Here is a 15,062-nt window from a genome sequence, read left to right as displayed (position 1 = left end):
ACACACCACAGAGTCCATAAGGCCCTGCTGGACCTCGGAGCACGATCCCGCTGTCTGGAGAGCTCCTCCTGTCGGCCTGGGGTGCGGACGCCTCGAAGCCGGCAGTCTTCCACAGTATCTAAATACTCTTTTAGAGGATTCTGCACAACACTGGTCATCGTCTTCTTGCTTTCTAATTAAAGATGTCAGAGCACACATCTCTGTATCCCAGTGTTGGAGCAAAGCTGTTAGTGTTGATTCACACAGTTTGGGGTTTTGTGCTTTCTACCTCATTTGTTTTGACTTTATTTCTTGGTGTGTTCTCGTGTTTAGTTACTCAGTTTGGTTTTCATTTCTAGCTGAGAACATTTGTTTGTATTTTCTGCAGGTTCTTCTTCTGCCCCATTTGGTGTCCTCCATCTCCTGGTGAATATTAAAGATGCTCCTAAAATATTTTTTAGTGAACTCCGACAACTTCCAACAAGGTCTTCATATCAAGGATGAGAACGTGTGCTGAAGTGGAAAGGCACTCATGGAAGTGACGTCTGAAATGTCTGACAATATAAACTGAGGCATATTTCAGAACGGTCAACCTTCAGACACAACTACAGAGCAACTTCTAACAGAAAACTCCTTGAACATGGAAAAGGTATTATATAGATAAAATGTATTATTAATAATAATAATATAATAATAATAATAATGTTATTATGCCTAATAAAGGCTGCATGTGAATTGCTGCAAGGCAATGGAGGACACCAGCGAGTCAGAATGTGACCACAGGACACACTGAGCTTTAACTGAAACCTCAGAGTTAATAACAAATCTAAAATAATATCAGCACTGAAACTGAACGAGTGTAAAAGATGACGACTGCTTACATGTTCTCACACATCCTCAGTGTTACCAGTGAAGTTCTCCAGTTTTAGTGACAGTCCACCTCACAACCCTAACCTGTACCTGCTAACAAACTCCTGCCGTCTTTAGATGTCATTCTGTGGATTCTGATTTTCTAGAAGTGTTAAGTTTGATTTCACTTCTTCTGAGTTCACAGCATAGACGTGAGTCCCGTCAAATCAAACCCAACGCTTATTGAGATGTTGTTCACCAGCAGGAGGTGAGATTCTCTTTTCTACAACTTTATTTGTTTTTGTTGCATTTCATGAATACATTTTGTTCTTCCAGTTTTGAGAAGAAGCCCACTGAAGATATCCTGTTGGCTTTGGATTTAATCAGATTATCACAGACTGTAACTTCCTCATCTTTTTCTTATTCCCTGTGTTTCTGTTTTGCACCATTTGAGGAGGTCAGCAATGTATTTTATTCTCTAATAAATCAAGTGCATGCCCTGACTCCATTTTGATTTCTTCTGCTGGTCTCCTCTCCTTCCTTGGGCTGACGTGATCCTCACACCACAAGTCTGCTTCTAATCTGAACAAAGGGTGATAAGTGTGTGCCCTGCTTTGTTAAAAAATCTAAAAAGATCATCAAAGCACAGAATTCTCATGAGATCTGATAAAAGCTGAGGGTCTTATTGTCAGATCACAGGCCATTTTATTTTAATGTGTTTCTGTCACTTTAAGACTCAGGCGTGTCAGTGTTGGCAGGCTGCCGTTTAAAAACGAAAGAGAAGGTAATCCGAGGAGGAACACTTTATACAACTCCTTTTATTTTATTGCACGCTATCTTCTCCTTCTACAGACTTATAAGACATTAAGAACATGAAAGACTGACATATTGGGCATGAAGTTCACAGACCGCTGATGAAGGACAAATCCTCGTGATGTGTGAGCTCTAACGTGGAGAAAGTGGAGAGAAAATAAAGTGAAAGCAGGTAAGTGGAGACATTATGGACGTTTATTTCATTGCTGTTGTTAATGAATCCTTTGGTTGTGAGTGATAAGAATTGTAATTTGGAGGCTCACTCACTCAGTAACGTGTAACTGGCTTATGCTACACAAGTTTACATTGAGGTCGTGCAGATGAAGTGTGTGTTTAATGAAGGAGCCATGAGCAGAGCAGAAGGCCTTCATATGAGATCAGGGTGCTGTCATCAATTAGCTTGTCCACCCTGAGTTTTCACCAGTAAAAGTAACTCAAGTCAAGACCACCACAACAAACATTAATGAACATTATGAACATTGATCAGGATTTTACAGATGTAGGTTAGCCTACATCTGAATTGGCTGAAAATGTATTTTAAATAAGAAAGAGAAATCACTAAGAGAGAGAACCAGTTGTGCCCGTCCAAAGAGGCTGTGTGATCTGACGCTGGAGATGTCGAGTGTTGAAGGCCTGTCTGAGTTCAAAGAGGCGTTTAAAAGATCAGGATTGTCACTTCTGGAGAAACTGCAATGTCTGTGACTTTCATGACAAAATGGCAACCAACCCAAGGTAGACCTTTATAGTTAATAAACTGTTACCTGAATTTAGGCCATCAATTTTACATTTTCAAAGGTTTAGTTATTGTCCATACTGTTTATCTCAATGTTTTATTTTTATATATTTTGTATCATTTTTGGCCTGATTACCACCATGTTGTGTTGACAGCAGATTTTCATTGTCCATTCTATGACTACTGGTGACATGTCACTCGATGTCACAATTCTTCTGGTATAAAATAATGGTGTCCAGCTTGTAAATTATAATTACAGTAGAAAGAGCAAAGGAATACCTTTCACAAATACCTTTTAATACCGTATAGCCGAAGTAGGCACCATTTGTTTTTAGGCTAATGAACTTTTTCCATTTCCCTTTTTTGTTCTTCTGGCCTCAGTTCTTTATTTAGGAAATGTCCTCCTACATTCAGAACTGCTTTACTTTCCTCTTTCATCTCCTGGTCATCTCTCTAAAGTGAATCTCATACTTTCTAGGACTCAACAGTCCAGAACAATAACAACAGAAAAAGAGAACAAATTCTAGTTGGTGACCACTGGGTGGGCCAGTCTGATGCAGTTGTGTTTTGGGGGCTACAATAAGACAAAGGTGGAGGTGACAGACCACAGCTGTACCACTGATGTCTGCCAGTTTGATGACAGAGTGCCATTCCTGTGTCATTGTGGTAGAACTAGATAGGTGAAGAACTGTGAGTTCACTGGGATGAGAAAGTGCGCTTATTGTAAAGATCAATTAGGTAAAGGATGAAAATATTAAAATAAAAGAGCTGAGAGTCGAGTCGAAAAGCTTCATGTCAACCAAAGTGTTCAGGCAGTAAATCAAGCTAAAGAATGTCAGTTAAAGCCCCGGGGTTATTAACACGTAAACACAAATGATATAAATGGTGGTCTCTGCTCCTGTCATTTGAAGTTTTATCTGTGAGTTGTTTTACACACCAGTCTGTCAGAGGAGCTGACTTCACAGGTACAATGAGCTCTTCTTTGTGTTTCAGCCATGAACCTTCAGATGCGATGGACTCTTCTTATCTTATTGTTTCTACACAACACAGATATCTCCTGGGCAGGTATGGATGGATGGCTGGTTATATTTTGTTAATTTTTAGGTGTGCTAAATGTTTCATACTCTTTATTTACACATTTCTCTTCATAGCAAAGTTCAGCAGAAGCAAGTCTCTTTACAAAGAATATTTATTTTTATTTGTAAGCTTTTTGTCAAAGAAAAGTAAGAGAAAGAATTTAATTGTTTTTGTTTTATGGCTTGCAATAGTTTAAACCTTGAAAAATAATTTAAGGACAGTTTATTCTACAAGAAGTCAGAAAGATGAAATGATAATGAAACATTTATGAGTAGGCTAACATGGTTTTCATTAACTTTTGTCATTTTTTTCTAATTTACAAATCACATCCTGGTCGTCACTCCACTCCTGTGGTTTCCTTTCCAGACAGCTTCATCGTTGTTGGTCCTTCTAAGCCCGTCGTCACTTATGTCGGTGAAGATGTGGTCCTGCCAGCCTCCCTCTCACCAGCTCTTAATGCTGAGGCCTTTGAAGTGAGGTGGTTTACAACGGACTTCAGGACACCAGAGCTGTTATACACCAATTACAATATCGGGAGACAGACTGACACAAGAAGAACTCTGAGCAGAGACAACCTCAAGAATGGCAACGTGTCTCTAATAATCAGAAATGTCCGTGTTTCTGATGATCAACTCTACAGGTGTTATGTGTACTTAGGACAAAGAGATGATGAGACTCGGGTCTCACTCACTGTTGAAGGTCAGTGTGCATTTGTTTCTAGTTGTATTATGGGATGGCACAATGACTCAGTGGCTAGATCTACTGCCTGATGAAGTCCATGTCCACTTCCCATGAACACTTGTTGTCAGTGTAGAGTTTGCACTTTTACCTCCTCATCAGGTTTTACTTTTTTCTGAGTATTTTGATTTTCCTTTCAAATCGAAAGACATATGAATTGGGTTAACTGGTGATGTTAAAGTCGGCCAATATGAGTGACCGGGTCCCATGATGAGATAAGGAAGATAATAATAATAATAATAATAATAATAATAATAATAATAATAATAATAATAATGAAACAATTTATTCATGTCGTACATTCCTCCTTATCAAAGCTCTTCACAGAAAGAACAACAGGGAATATATGACATTGGAAACAAACACTAAATAAAGACAAATACAGAATATACAAAGAACTGAAGTAAAATAAAAGTTGACAAACCAGAATAAAATACAAAAATACCATTAAAAATGAGAAAACCTTGAATCAGTAACATTGTGTGATACAAACAAACATCATCTCAGGTGGTCCTGCAGCCCTGAAACTCTATAAATGATATAAGGTGTATAACTAGATATGCTAAAACATAACAGGTAAGTAATAAACAGAGCAAGATTATAAACATAACATACATAAGGACACAAACAATGAAATATACACAATTATAATATTTAAAAATCACCAGAAGATCACAGATGGTTAAACTACACCTAAAGTGGGTTAAGACCCTGTCTAAAACGTGACACTGGACGCCATCAGGTGGGACATCAAGTGGGACAGCAGGTCACCTGAGAAGCCTCCCAGCACAGACAGCATGCCAAGGAATTGGAGTCCAGAGGTCAAAGGTGCTGCTCCTCTGGTTTGTAGGACTGTTGAGGTGACAAACTCCTCAGGTCCAGGCCAGTAATATTTCAATAGCTGGTCTCTTTATTTATGAGTGTGAAGACATTCAAAGAAATGTCCTCAAAGTCTCCAAACCTGCCAACTTACCTCAGTTGGTCCCAAGCATTTACAAACTGACGCTCTGCCAAGTTTCATTAAATATAAGCAATAAATAAAATGATCAGAAACAAGTCAAACAAAATAAAATCAAAGCCTGCACTCCAAACTAAAACAACCAAATTCCTTTATTTGAGCAGTTCATTCCTAACCGTATGCCATGTCAGCTGATGTTAAAGTGTTTCTTCTTCTTCTCTTCACTGATCTTCCACTCTTTTGTGTTTCATTAGTTTTAGGTGCTCAGCCCTCCATTTCTATGAGCTCCACTGAAGGCCAGAAGACCCGACTGGAGTGCAGCGCTGAGAAGTGGAACCCCCAACCAGAAGTCACCTGGAGGGACATGAATGGGGCAGACGTGACGTCACAGTCCACAATAAAGTCAGAGCGGGACTCCGAGGGTCTTCTGAGAGTGAGCAGCGTCCTCCCGGTGAAGGAGGAGTACAACGTGTTCAGCTGTCTGATGAGAAGTAAAGCACCAAAGCCAGACTGGCACTCCGGACTTGGCATCTACAGTACGTCATTGAATAGTGTGGCACTAGCAGCATTGACACTTTATTTTTACACAGAATGTGGCACTAAAGCACATATTTGTAGCTCAGCTCTAAAAGCTAGGCTCCCATTTACTAATTACCTGGAAAATCAATGTAGTAACTAATTTAGTGTTAAACGATGTGCCATATGCACATTAAAAGAAAAGATCCATAAGTGGAAATGAAATATGAATAAGAGTTGGAACTTTGAAATACAGGAATTCACATCACCACACACACGTGAACAAATCTACAATGTCAGGTACAGTTGGCTAGCAGTGCGACTTTGAGACAAGGCCATCGTGAAAATAGAAAAATAGAAAATTCAGTTGTGACTCAGTCTAGGAGTGGACCTCCATATATATCTGTGTCACGTGATTCAAAGAAATGAAAAGTAAACTTGTAGATTAAAAGACGTAGGAGACAAACACTGGAGGAGAACGACACTGAGTGGACATTAATGGAGGTGAGATACTGGATAATTAATGATGGAGAACGAGAGGGCTGATGGACACGCTGATGACATGGCTGTGAAGGTGTGTTTGGTCCCAGGCTCCAGCTACAGGAGCACATCATCTGTGGTGTAAATGCAGGGTCTCATGATGCTCCCCTTAGCATGAAGGAGTCCCACTTGATGGATTCTTCTGTGTTTTCCTCACCTGAACCTCATTCCTGTCTCACAGACTCACACGTCTTCCTCTCATTTTGCAGGTTTCTCCCCAGGGGTCTCTGGCTGGTTGGTGGCTTTCTGCGTCTTGTTGGTTCTTTGCTTAGTGGTGACTCCCCTGCTGGTCATTCAATGGAGAAGAATGAGAGGTGAGGACAGAAGATCTCACATCGACATCAGAACAGACTGACTGCTCAGTAAATGGTAAAGTTATTCATAAATAATTCATCTTTATATTCTTTTTTGTCTTCCATAGAAACAAACACCAGATATGATTCAATAGGTGAGTACAGTTTGATTTCAGTTACTTTGTGGCTTTTACTGTCATCGGTGAATCCTGAGACGTGTCAGTCAGTTTGTATTTTGATCACACAATTCACAGTTAGCGGCTGTAGGAGTCCACATTGGAAATCCACTGACAATGGAAGGACATGCAGACTGTCCACTGGAGACATCATACCAGGAGCTGACCTGGAGTTTGAGTGCTGTGGGCTGACAAACCTAACGTCACGTGTGCTCTGAGTGCCAAATGGCTCCTCCATTACACATTTAGTCCTCTCTCTAGTCGTGAGTCAGCACAGGGCTGTAGATATGAGACACTCTGATCAAGGACTGGTCTGATGAGCTCGACTTGTGCTGATTTACCTCTTTCTACTTGGCCACTGCTCATCTGTCTCCTGTGATGGTGAGGTGGCTTCTCAGGGGTCTTCAGAGTCCATGAATATCTGAGCAGTTCAATTAGTGAAGGCCTTGGTGTGACTGAATAAACGTGAACTGGTCAGGAAATTCAAAATGGGAGATCAGGCCGGCCAGCCTGAATGTGAAGAGGAGACGATTTGAAAATGGTCAGCATTGAGCCAATGTGGCCCACCACGTTCAGTGAAGTCTTCTGTGTCTCCTTTGTGTTGGTGCTTCATGTGTGAATAGAGAAGGAAACAAAAACAATAAAAAATAAACAGCTTTTTAAATTTATTTTATGATTTTGAATCTAAAATTCATTCATCTGTTATCTGATTCCAATTAACGGTAGCAGAGAGTTGACACACGACAGTAGAAATCCATTTGTAAGGTGCCAGTCTGTGACTCACACACACACACACACACACACACACACACACACACACACACACACTCACACACTCAAACACTCAAACACACACTAATACTCTTAACATATTTATTGTTCTTCTTTGGAATGAATAGCAGATAATGCCACGAAGACAGTAGAGAAGCATGGACACTGATTGGGCTGGGCAGCACTGTCAACCTCTGTGCCAGCATGTTCACTTCACTTAATAATAATAATAATAATAATAAAAGCACATTTTATTTCTAACACACTTTTCTTGAACCAGAGTGCAATAAGGCATAGCAAGAACAGAAGAATAAAAAGTATAAAGTAAGCAGTAAATATCCATCCATCCATTATCCAACCCGCTATAACTACAGGGTCATGGGGTCTGCTGGAGCCAATCTCAGCCAGCACAGGGCACAAGGCAGGAAACAACCCCGGGCAGGGCGCCAACCCACTACACAAGCAGTAAATAACAAAGTAAAAACCAATTTGTGACATCCAGTAATAAATCCAAACAAAGCAGGAGAGTCAAACAGAACGTCATTAGATTCTGTAAATCAAGTTCTCATCCTCCATGACTTGAAGTTTCCTCCTGCAGGGACAAAGAGCCAGCAGAATGGAGGGTCTGACGAGGCCACAGATGTGACGAGAGGCTGTGCCGTGGACTTCTTTGTGTGTTAGAATGAGAGTTTTAAATGTGACGTGTTTGTGAGCAGAGAGCCAGTGCAGTGACGCCAGTACAGGGGTGATGTGACGGTTCAGTGACGTATGGGTACGAGTCTGAGCAGCACAGTTTTGCACACACTGGAGCTTCTTAAGAGAATTTGCTGGTAGACCAAAGAGAAGAGCATTGCAATAATCTCAATGATGAAGGGCCTTAGATGAAGACATGAATTCTCTTTTCAGAAGCAGATAGTAACAGAAATATTCAGGGTCCTGCCATCTTGTGCTGATGAAACAAATACATTTTGGTAATGTTTTTAATGTGTGCATCAAACGTGAGCTGACTGTCATAAATAACTCCAAGGTCACAGACATTAATGGTAGGTGATAACAGAATTCTATCAACAGATGAACTCAAATGATTTATTTTTTGTACAGAAGAAGAAGGACCCATTAAAGAACCTCAGTCATTAAGCAATTTGATTGAAGGAACGTCTGTTGCACCCTTGACTTTGTTTCATGGAGTCAGTTTGTGAGGAGAGTAGTGGTGGAAGTTTACCCCAATATGGATTTGAGTGTCATCTGCGTAACAATGATCTCCTAAATCGTACATCTCTGTCATTTCCCCTAAAGGTTACATATAAATATGGTATCGTATGTAACGTATGTCACCTGAAAAGTCTTCACTTGTGACAATGTCCCTAGTCAACCTCAGAAGCAGACATATTGCTGTATATTTTGTGGCCACTAGGGGTGCCCCAGAGCTCTGAACAGCAGATACAACCACGTCAGACACCAACGGAGGATAACATAACATGTTTTATTACATGACAACACCTCACAACTCTTACTTTAAACAATACGTCAAATAAGTGCTTTATTGTCTCCCTCTGCTCCTCCTTAGTGAGTGTCATCCTCTTCCTCCCAACTCTGACTCTCCAAGTGAAGGAGACGCTCTCTTGTATGTTGGACCCTGGTGTACTTCTGGTGTCATGACATTGCATTCTGAAAGCACATATGGGGGTCACATGATCAGGTACTGTAGGCTCTCTTATGGAAGTGCCCTCTGGTGGCAGACACAGACCCTGGCAGGATTGCCCTTCTGAACTACAAGTCATATGAACTGAGCCAGTGGATCACTGCCGTCTCTCATATTGTAGGCTGTATTGTCCTTGATATTTCATCCAGTCCATCTGTTAAATTTCCACCACGTAGGACAAGAACCAAAAGCCATCCTGGGCAGGTGGCACAGCCTTTCATTGTGGCCTCCCAGCTGGACAAAGTATCAGCCTTCACCCCAGTTGGGACGCCACTCCATCCGTATGACGTTCACAATATACAGTATATATAAATATTCATCTGAGGTGTCCTTCATCCATGGAGAGACTGGTGTTGTCAGTCCCACTTCTCTTCTCAAATGTTCACTTTGTTCTTCTCTTTGTGTCTACAGTTGGATTCCTTCCTATTTGGTTCCTGCACAAGGAAATTGGTAAGAAAAGATTTTTCTTCTTTGTATTAAAATGCAAAATAAAACTGTTAAAGATTTAAATGGAGGGAGAGAGTTTAGTAATTCAAGGGACACAATAAGAACGTGAAACATTAGTGCTAGAAATGACAAGTCCAAGTAGAGGCACTTTGCTAAGAAACATTCTGGAGTCTAAGGATGCTTTCCTGATAATATTATTATGAATATGATTTGTATTTGATTCCATGTCTGAGAGTGAATCAGTATTTTATAAGAACTGTTTGAACGTTCTTAGCTCACACACACCCTGAGGTGCCCACTGTGCTGTCCTCTCGTATCTTATTTACGCCACTCAGTAAGGTGCCTTGTGTTTTCTTCTCATCTTCTTCTTTTATTTTAGTCCACTCTTCTTATCGTTGGTCCATCAGTTTGAGGGTCCTGGGGCTCAGACCCTACCTCAGTAGTACTGGACACAACACAAGAGTCCTCCTTATCCTTTGTTTGCTGTTGTTTTTATTCTAAAGCTCCGTCTGCTCCACTCAGTCTGATTATTAAACATTTGGATTTCTGTCCTCACATTTGGATTCACCACATTATTTTAACTGTGAACCCCTAAGAGTGAGCAGGACCCCGTGAAGTGGGCATCACATGTCACCTGATAGAAGTTCAGTCCTCCACTGTCACTCTGATGTCTCAGGTCACACAGCAGTTTGTTTCTGGTCACCGACACTCAGACAGTTGGCACTGAGGAGCCATTTGAACTGACAATGGAGAAGACAAATAGCAAGGCCATCAGTAGGAGACAAACTGGTCAAGACGAGGGTCTTCTGGCACGTGTCTTATTGTATTGCAGTCACACTAATTACACCTGCAGCGTTCATTTCTGTGTTTCTGTGGTCACGAGGACACGGTCAGAAGTCTCACAGTAGGACCTCCACTCCTAATAATCATAAATAATTCTGTTCCTTCTTCATCAGACGTCACGCAGATTCAAAGCCAAAGGCCAGTAGGCTGTTAATTCTGCAAATCCACTTTCAGTCTGTGCTTGGCACTCCAGCTATTGTCATGTCCATTGTTCTGCTGTCTATTATAAGGGGTCTTTATGAAGGGAAATTTGAAATGCAAAGATATTTTAAGACTTCAGAAGAGGAAAATGAAAGTAAATGAAAGTAGCGAGTGAGAACTGAAGAGATGATGTGTTAAGTTGACCCACCTGATTATTCACTCAGTAACGCAGCTCTCTTCTTCTGCAGAAAAGTCACAACGCGTCACCAATGCAGGTACAATATTTGAACTGGGGGTCACTGGGGGTCTTTCAAGTCTCACTCTTTATTGGACTCATTAAGTTTATTTCTTTATTTCTTATTTTACAGAATGGAGGAGAATATGCAGCTCAGCAGGTACGGTTGATAAGCTGCTCATGAAATTCTCATTTTCTGTGTCTGTAGTCTTTGTGTCTTCATGTTAAACGTGTCACCTTCATGACCATGACAAGCAGCACCTTGTGAGCTCTGTGACTGTCCCCCAGGTCTCAGTTAATGGCTGAGGTCCCTCTGTGTGGGTGACATGGTGACACAGTGGTAGCACTGCCATCTCCCAGTAAGGACACTGGGGTTCACATCCTGGGGGCTCCTTGTGTGGAGTTTGCATGTTCTGCCTGTGACTGTGAGGGTCTCCTCCGTGTGCTCCAAAGACATGCAGGTTAGGTGGTCCGGTGACGCTCAGTTAGCCCTGATGTGTGTCTGAGTGTTTGCCCGCTGATGGACTGGCGTCCCGTCCATGTGTTGTTCCTGCCCTGCCCTGATGCCTGCTGTGATCGGCTCCATCTGCCCCTCGACTCTGCCCTGGATAAGCAGGTTATGACAATGGATGGCTGCTTGTTCTGTGTGTTTAAAGGCAGATGAGCTGCTAGTTAAGGAACAGGAAGACCTCAGCCTCTACTGCCCCCTGGTGGTCTCTTTGAATATCGCTAGTTCTCTTATTCCTATGAAGTTCACTAAACAGTCCTCTGTCATAAACAGCTGGATTCTCCTTGGCAGGCGGACATTACTTTATTTTGTGTTTCAAGAACGTCAGACAAGTCAGTAAAGACAGAACTAAAGACCGGACCCTCCTCGTGCAGACACAACTCCTCAGATGTCTTCCTCGGTACAAAGGACGCTCTTGTCTTGTAGACTTTATTCTCAGAAGGTCATTTTGATTCGGTGGTCTCGTACCGATTAGCACTGCGTGTCATTGTCACTAATCCTGCTACTTAAAGACTCCATGATGTCCCTTCTGTCACTTAGGACCCTCTTGTGTTTCAGTGCAGACCCTTTCTCAGGCCCCATGATTTCCAGCATGTCGATGTTGAAGTATTTGTGAGATGACAACACTGAGGACACACTTGAGGTTTTCACTCCCAACGTTTGCTCTTTTTAAAGTAAACTGAGTGCTGCTGAGTCCTCACAGGGCCCGCTGTCCATTCTCAGCCCCTCAGTGTCCAGTCCTGTCCCCTCTTTAGTGCCACTTTGTGTTTTGTCCTGCTGTCCTGTCCTTTGTCATCACTATCAGTGTTGTCACCTTGTATGTCCTCTCGTCCCCTCTCCTTATTAAAGCCCCCCTCACCTGTACTGACTGGTCACATGGTGTCTCTGCTGACTGATGACTTGTGACACTTCATCCTCATCACTGACAGGCGGCCATCTTGTGTTGTTAGATTCAGGGTCATAAATTCAGTGCCCCCCATTGTCACTTCTGACAAGGAACTGAGAAACATAAAGTGGGGGGTCTGCTAAATAAAAGGCCACCAACGCAGTGTAAGGACGAGAAAAGTGACAGAGTCACCAATAGAGCAGAGCAGAGCAGAGCAAAATGAATCAAAGTGGACAGGAATGACAGGAACAGGACAACAGGCCAGGGGGGACATGAGACCCTCAGGTTAGTGACGACAAGTCTGAGAGCTGCTGGTGAGTCTGTGAACGAGTGCCAGGCCTCACTGGTGGTCTTCTTGTTTGTGTCTTTAACAAATCCTCGCTGTGTGATTCGTCTTTTATTAAAATGTTCACAGCGTGGTGATCAGGCTCTTTAGGGTTAAATGAAGATAAAATGGAGGAGGTCAGAGGTGCGACTACACAGGGGGGCCGAGCAGTGACACAGAGAGACACACGAGGGGCTTGGTGGGCTGAGAACTGAACACGTGCTGTTTGACGTCTTTGTCTTTTAATGTTCAGGTCCTTCAAGGAGTGTAAATGTGTTGTTGTCTTCCTCAAGTCCCCTGATTTCCTGACGTCTTCCTCTTTTCTTCTTCTTCTCCTCAGCTGATGTCACTTTTGACCCTGAGACTGCACATCCATGTCTCATTGTGTCTGAAGATGGGAAAGAAGTGAGAGACACAGACACATGGCAGAGAGTGACGAACAATCCAAAGAGGTTTAACCACTGTGTTAATGTCCTGGCCAGAGAAGGATTTACGTCAGGGAGACACTACTGGGAGGTGGAGGTCGGGGGAAGACTGCGTGGGATTTAGGAGTCGCCAGAGAGTCGGCCAACAGGAAGGGGGATTACACTGATCCCATATTATGGATACTGGACTGTAGGGCTGATGAATAAGAACAAGTACGCAGCTAACATTGGCCGTCCTATCCCCCTCCCCCTGAGAGTGAAGCCGCAGACTGTGGGGGTCTTTCTGGACTATGATGAAGGTCAGGTCTCCTTTTACAATGCCCAGTCCCGCTCTCACCTCTACACCTTCACAGACTCCTTCACTGAGCCCCTCTATCCGTTCTTCAGTCCTTGTCTTAATGACGGTGGTAAAAACCGGCCCCTCTGGTCATCTGCCCCCTGCGCACACACTGACCCCTCTGTATTAATTTCGTCTGTCCATCTCTGAGCAGCACAAAGCCGATGGAGACTTTCTTTAACATCAGACCACCGAACTCAAAGCCCCCCTGAGGTGTCCTGCTGTTTGCTGCTCGTCTGATTTTCATTTTTAATGAGACATCAGGACTGAACACTTGGGATTTTTAAATGGCGTCGGATCAAAGCATCGGCTCCATCATCAAATGTGAATCTGAGGGTCTGAGAATGAACAGAAATCCTGAGTGCGCGTCTTTAATTTGACATTCAAAGAGGAATTCAACAAAGATGGTCGTGTTCTCCACAGCACTGGATTGGTTTTCTTCAGTCGTTGTGTGACGTCACTTGCTGGTGGTCAGTCCTGATGACCCTGAGGTGCCCACTTTGTGACATTAAAAGACATGAAGAGTGTGAGCTGAGCAGAAGAAATCTGAGACCCTGAATATCGAGACCACCGTCCATTTTGTAACTCGCTTATCTAATTCAGGGTCACAGGGGCTGTCAATGTGGGGGCAACACGGATAAGAACCAACCTGTGACACCAGAGCTGAAGGCCGGACCACCAATCACTGTGCTACTACGAGACCACCGATCAGACAAACCTGAATTCCTATCTAGCGTTATATACTTCTATTGTTAAACGTGGACTGAAATACACAACACTGTAAGTCTGCTGAGAAGTTCATCAACACTGAGATGAGTTTGTGATGAAATGAAATAAAACAGAAAGGGACGTCAAATGAAATAAAGAAAGGCAGGAATTACAAAAAGAAATCATCGACATCAGTGAGGTGACACGGCGCTGTCCTCTGTAAGAAAATGGCTTCTCGTGAACTTCTCTGAGGGTCCACCTCACAGTCCTGAACCTCCGGCAGACTCGACGTCATTTCAGTGACACACACAGGTGGTCTGCTGCAGTGCTGGAGTCGGAGTGTGTGACAGAAATGACAATAATAAGTTTAATTACTGAACAGAGTGCTAGACGTGAGAAAAGAACTGAAGAAACAGAATTCAAAAATGGACGACTTCACACAAATCAGAACAATTAAAAATGACAACAGAATACAGAATTGTGTGTGAATGGCACCTCTTGTGGTCATGAAGTGTAATTAAAATAATTCAAAATGGACTCCAATTCATCAATCCAGTCCTCGTCTGAATCAGTTTATTTATTGTGCATTTGAGTGTGAAGGCGTATGTGAGACTCAGAAATGTCACTTTGTCTGTCATTTATAAATGAACTCAAATAGAGTCAGGGACAGAGCTGCAAGTGTGTTTGTCTGGTGTTACCAGTGACCAGGGGATGTGCAACTGGGAGAACTGGGAGAAGAGTCATGTGACACCAGGAGAACACGTTAACTCCACAGAGACGCTGAGCATGATGGGATTTGATGTTAGAGTTGTGAGGCACTGGGCCACTTGGGGGGTTTAATGTAATAATAATAATAATAATAATAATAATAATAATAATACTAAAGTTACATTTGTTGAACAGAAGCCTCTATAAATACACGTCGGCCTGCAGTATGAAAGTTGAGTCACTGATGAGATTTGCTGAGTGACTTTGGAGTTGTAGATAAACTCGTGTCATCAGCGTGATCTTCATGCTCTTCCTCTCACTAATCACAGTCACTGCTCTCGTCTGCACACCACA

General features: G+C 42.5%; 1 protein-coding gene across 1 annotated transcript; it reads left to right on the top strand.

Moving 5' to 3' along the window:
• The first annotated feature begins 1,617 nt into the window (after nucleotides 1–1,617).
• LOC120522514 (butyrophilin subfamily 1 member A1-like) lies at nucleotides 1,618–13,079 on the top strand. The gene is made up of 10 exons (XM_039743423.1): nucleotides 1,618–1,813; nucleotides 3,368–3,439; nucleotides 3,818–4,150; nucleotides 5,402–5,683; nucleotides 6,413–6,517; nucleotides 6,625–6,651; nucleotides 9,557–9,595; nucleotides 10,825–10,851; nucleotides 10,945–10,971; nucleotides 12,871–13,079. The coding sequence occupies exons 2-10, from the start codon at nucleotides 3,370–3,372 to the stop codon at nucleotides 13,077–13,079; spliced, it is 1,119 nt and encodes a 372-aa protein (XP_039599357.1). The 5' UTR covers nucleotides 1,618–1,813; nucleotides 3,368–3,369.
• The last annotated feature ends 1,983 nt before the right edge of the window (nucleotides 13,080–15,062 follow it).

The sequence above is a fragment of the Polypterus senegalus genome, unplaced genomic scaffold (genome assembly GCF_016835505.1).
Source record: "Polypterus senegalus isolate Bchr_013 unplaced genomic scaffold, ASM1683550v1 scaffold_285, whole genome shotgun sequence".
In the NCBI taxonomy this organism is placed as follows: Eukaryota; Metazoa; Chordata; class Cladistia; order Polypteriformes; family Polypteridae; genus Polypterus; species Polypterus senegalus.
Note: the sequence above shows the minus strand (reverse complement) of the source record. Positions and strands in the feature narration are given on the sequence as shown.